Here is a 4,922-nt window from a genome sequence, read left to right as displayed (position 1 = left end):
GAGGCTGGATAGATTGTGGTTTTGATTGTGGTTTTCACTAGATCGGTTCAAAGTGAAAAGAGCTTCAGGTTTTTGTACGACGTGTTTCGTGTTTTGTATCACTGGGCTCCAACTCTTAGAGCACAATAATAGAGAGCTGAATCTGACAGACGTACATCAGTAATAGTGAGTTCAGTGGATGTTTGTGATGTAGTCGACTGAAACCGATTATCAGAGGTGTGTGCTGCAGCACCTGATGATCGTGCAGGTTTGCGTAATAAATACTGTGGTTCTTTGTTTGGATATTGTCTGTACCAGTAAAGCAGAACATATTGACTATTTGTAGTATATGAGCAGCTCAGCTTGACAGTTTCTGTTTCTTTAGTGCTTTTTTCTGTTTTATCTGGCTCAATGTTGTCTCCAGTCACCAAAACTGTGAACAATAAAAAGTGATTTTTGATTTGTGAAAGCAAGTTTGACAAAATGATATTGCAAGCACAATTTTTTTTTTTTTTAAATAAAGAAAAAAAAAATGCTGTTTGATGCTTTAAAGTTGTAATTGTTTATGTACAGAATTGTATTAATTAATAAATAACGTACCTGTTCCCACAATGAGAATAAGTATGAAGCATGTGTCCATGTTGAATCAGATCAGATCAGTTCTCTGTTGAGGCTCTCAGTGCTTGAGCTGTAAGTCACTGCAGATCAGTCACAAACACACACAGGAACTTCCTCCTCGCTCAACTTCCTGCTGCTGTTTATGATTGTCATTTAACTGTGTTAGATAACTAATTAAATCTGTTCATATAAAGCAATCAAGTCTCTTCAGAAAATTTGGACTAAACCACTCAATTAATATGTTTTACAATCTCTTAATGAACTATTTGAAGCATCAAAGTGTCAATTGCGTAGCTGTCTAGAAACAGAAAGCTCTCAGATTTCATCAAAAATATCTTCATTTGTGTTCCAAAGATGAACCAAGGTCTCACAGGTTTGGAACAACATGACGGTGAGTAATTAATGACAGAATTTTCATTTATGGTTGAAATAACCCTTTAACAGGTGAACAACAACAGCATAGAACGACAAGTGTGCGAAATCAGTAAATAAGGGAACTCCTCCTCGCTGAACTTCCTGCTGCTGTTTATGATTGTCATTTAACTGTGTTAGATAACTATGCAAATTTTATTTATTTTAATTATTAGAGAATTTTGTATATAATATGCAACATGAGAAGCATGATAATTAAACTGTCTTGATGGAGTTCAGCTGTCTTAATGTGTGCAAAACATGATAGTGCTGCTGATGATGAATAGAGTAGATGCAGTGGAGTATTTCTAAAAAAATAAAATAAAATACATAATATTGTAATATGACCAGTGATGGGAATAACGTCGTTATAAATAAACGGCGTTACTAACGGCGTTACTTTTTTCAGTAACGAGTAATCAAACGAATTACTTTTGCTCCCGTTACAACGCCGTTACCGTTACTGACAATAAAATGCCGCGTTACTATAACTGAGCTCACTGAAGCGGTTTTCATCCGAGTAGTAGTTGTTCATTTAAGCCATTAGTTAACTAATCACATTTATATTAATTTAATTTCTTAAATACTGGAGAGAATAAACCATAATAATGAGCGTTTACATAGGCTATATAGCACTCAAGCGCACGCATAAATCTTGCCATAAAGAACCGGCAAAAACAGCAAGGAGACATTATAATTGTTTATTTTGTTTTTGTTTTTTTAATAAACTACCCTAATGTTTTCTGAATCAGTGTCGTCTGCGAAGATGAAGTTGACATTTGCTGACTCTCATCATGTCTGCATAGTGGACGCGCCTATAGAGAGAAAATGCACATTTCTTTCGGATTACATAATCAGAGAGTAGGCTAGCCTATTTCTATTTGTTTTGAATTATTTCGTTTAAAAGTAGACATTTCTATAGATATATTTCTCATGTCTGTGAGGCAAGCAGCTGCTGAGTTTCGATTCATTTAGCCTATAAGACGCGCTCCAGTTCACGCGCAAGTCATCGTGCCGGCGCTTCCATGCCATAATTATATTGTCTGCTATATTTGCTTCTCATTTATTAAATCCAGGCAATTGGTTGATGAAACATTGATTAAAATTAAGATACAATTTTTACAAAACGAAATTCACTTTTAAAAAAAAGTCTTTCTACAAAACAAAACTTAATGAAGTGGTCAAAATCATGTCAAAATCATGTCACTCCATGTCTCCCGATATATTGCGCATCTTATGCTGTATTCTATCATGCTGTTCACTTTTCATAATCAAACAGATACATAACATAGGTCTATTTAAAGATAAATATGAAACTACGTTTTCTTTAATGCTACCAACACGTATAATACAGTACAGAGAAATTTCATGTCGTGAGCAAGAGCGGATCACGAGTTAACGATCAAGAATTATTTATTTTTAGACTTATATTTAATATTAGGGAGATCCAAGTTATTTGATATATTTGATTTTTTTTTTTTTTTTTTTTTTTTTTTTTTTAAGTAATGCAATAGTTACTTTCCCTGGTAATTAGTTACTTTTATAATGATGTAACTATTTGTGAGAAGTAACTAGTAACTATTACTAATTACTTTTTTTAAAGTAACGTGCCCAACACTAAATATATGACCATATCTTATATAAGATTTGAAACAGCAGTATTTCCATGTGAATGTGTGTAAACACTGCCATCCTGTGGCATACATGTACCAGTAGTGGCCAAAAGTGGTGTCCAGCCTAGGACAATTGATATTCACACTATTTATTTAAATATGTAAAAAAAAAAAATTGTTAAAGATTTTGTAAACATAATGCATAGTTGTGCTTGAAGTCTTATTTGTGATAACGCAATGAAACATGCCAAAATGTGTGAACATAATTTTTGGCCAGGTCTGTTATACAAAGAAATTATGAACACATGCAAAAACAAGAGAAAACCAACAAAATCTTAATTATGTTGTAGTCAGTGTTTGCTTTTTCCTGTGAGATTTTTGTTTTTCTATTTTTTTTTTTTTTTTTGCATAGTAGAAATAAATCCTGTAGCTGTAGTTTACCGTTTAACAAATAACTTTGTCAGATAAATACCTTAACCAAGTTTAGTGTTCAATCAAACTAATCTTATTAATAACTAATAAAACAACAGGTGAACAAAATCAGTAATTAAGGGTACAAACTGGAACACACTAGAGAACTAGATCAGAGAACACGACAGAACAACACAATGAACAAAACATAATCCTGACACTTGTAGGATCATTAATATATATATATATATATATATTATAAATCCTCTTCAGATAATCCTTTTTGCCGCTGCTGTATTTTGCACATGAGAATCATTTGAGATGTTTTATTGTTTGTTGTATTAAAGGGCAGTTTATATTTAAAATATATAAAATAATTTTATAATTTTATAAAATTAAAATAAATAAATAAATAAAATATATAATATATATAAATATATAAAATAAAATCCCTATTGGGATTTAATAACTCTAATTGAATGTAATGTAAATCTTTCACATTGCACACAAATTCATGCCTTATAATGAAAACAAAACAAAAAAAGAAATCTGTATCTACCTTTTGATTTGGTACCTGTATTTATTCATTGGTTCTATTACTTTCTGACATAATACTGTAATTGACAGTTACAGTTTCTTTCTATCTGTCTTCATCTCTTTCTCATTGTAACAGGTTTTTGTATAGATCTGATGAGTTTCCTGTCACTGTGGGCGTCAGTGCGCAGTAGTACAGCGCAGAGTCTGATACTTCAGCAGAGGAGATCTCCAGGCTCACAAGATTGTTTTTTATCCACTTTAGGTAAAAGACGAGGAGGAAGAGGGTTACTTGTGGTTCCTTGTGGATAAATGAATGCGAGGAACTCTGGTTTGGATCCCGGATACTGACGATACCAGTGCAGGTTATCTATAGATCCATCATATTCACAGGACAGAGTGACTTCGTCTCCTGCAGATTTAAGCACCTTGTTTTCCAGTGGTGTTATTGACTGTCCAAATGTCTCCCCTGCAAGACAACCATTAAACTTTTGATCAAACTTACCCAAAGAAAGAATCGAGCTGATGCATTAGTCAGTTAAATCAGTTTTAAGCAATATAAAAAAAAGAGATGAAACTCCAAACATTGTACAAGACAAGAAAGCATGTGATTAAAGGTCTAGAATCAGTAAATTTCTCTTACTTTTCATCAAGAATAGCAGAAGCAGAACACAAAGGATCGTCATGTTTGCACTGTAGGAAGAAAAAGAGTTTAGTTTGCTCTATATCAGATCTCCACAGGCTCCTCCTATCTGTCAGTGTAAGAGGATGAGAACAGCATTAAAATTACATCAGTTCATGAACACTGAAAACATATGAAACCATAATATACCATAACCATACTATAATGCTGTGCTGTAAGACTATCAGAGCTCATCTAATCATTAAGATTATTTTCTTCATTATGGTGGATGTTTATGGCTTCCTGCTGGTTATTGTAATAAAACCCTGATTGGGTTTCACCTGTACAGTACATTAGAGTCCTCATTCATTACAGCTGCAGTTTAGTTTAATTTGATGAAATAATTAAAACTTTAATGCAACTCATAATAATTTAACTCCTTAAAGAAGAATGAACATCATTAAATGTCAATGTTGAGTGTATATCGCCCTCTTCTGGTCTTTCATAGCTTTAATACATAATACATCTTCACAAAATCTAGATTTTAATGGCAATAACCAGATTTATGGTGATATATATTATTGTAACAGTATGAGCAATATGAAATCAATTGAAACCAACTGTAAGGGAAAACTGATACAAATGTAAATATAACTGATGTAAATTAGATCATGTGAATTGAGTGTAAACTTTTAAATGAATATATCCATATATATTTTTATCCATAAATGTGG

At 32.6% G+C, this 4,922-nt stretch overlaps 1 gene segment (V, D, J or C); it reads right to left on the bottom strand.

Annotated features, from left to right (window-relative positions):
- Nucleotides 1-3,556: 3,556 nt before the first annotated feature.
- On the bottom strand, nucleotides 3,557-4,546 carry LOC127501377 (Ig kappa chain V region K16-167-like). The segment is given in 2 exon segments: nucleotides 3,557-4,035; nucleotides 4,210-4,546. Coding segments are annotated over 2 exon segments (385 nt in total).
- Between the last annotated feature and the right edge of the window lie 376 nt (nucleotides 4,547-4,922).

This window comes from Ctenopharyngodon idella, chromosome 2, assembly GCF_019924925.1.
Source record: "Ctenopharyngodon idella isolate HZGC_01 chromosome 2, HZGC01, whole genome shotgun sequence".
Lineage (NCBI taxonomy): Eukaryota > Metazoa > Chordata > Actinopteri > Cypriniformes > Xenocyprididae > Ctenopharyngodon > Ctenopharyngodon idella.
Note: the sequence above shows the minus strand (reverse complement) of the source record. Positions and strands in the feature narration are given on the sequence as shown.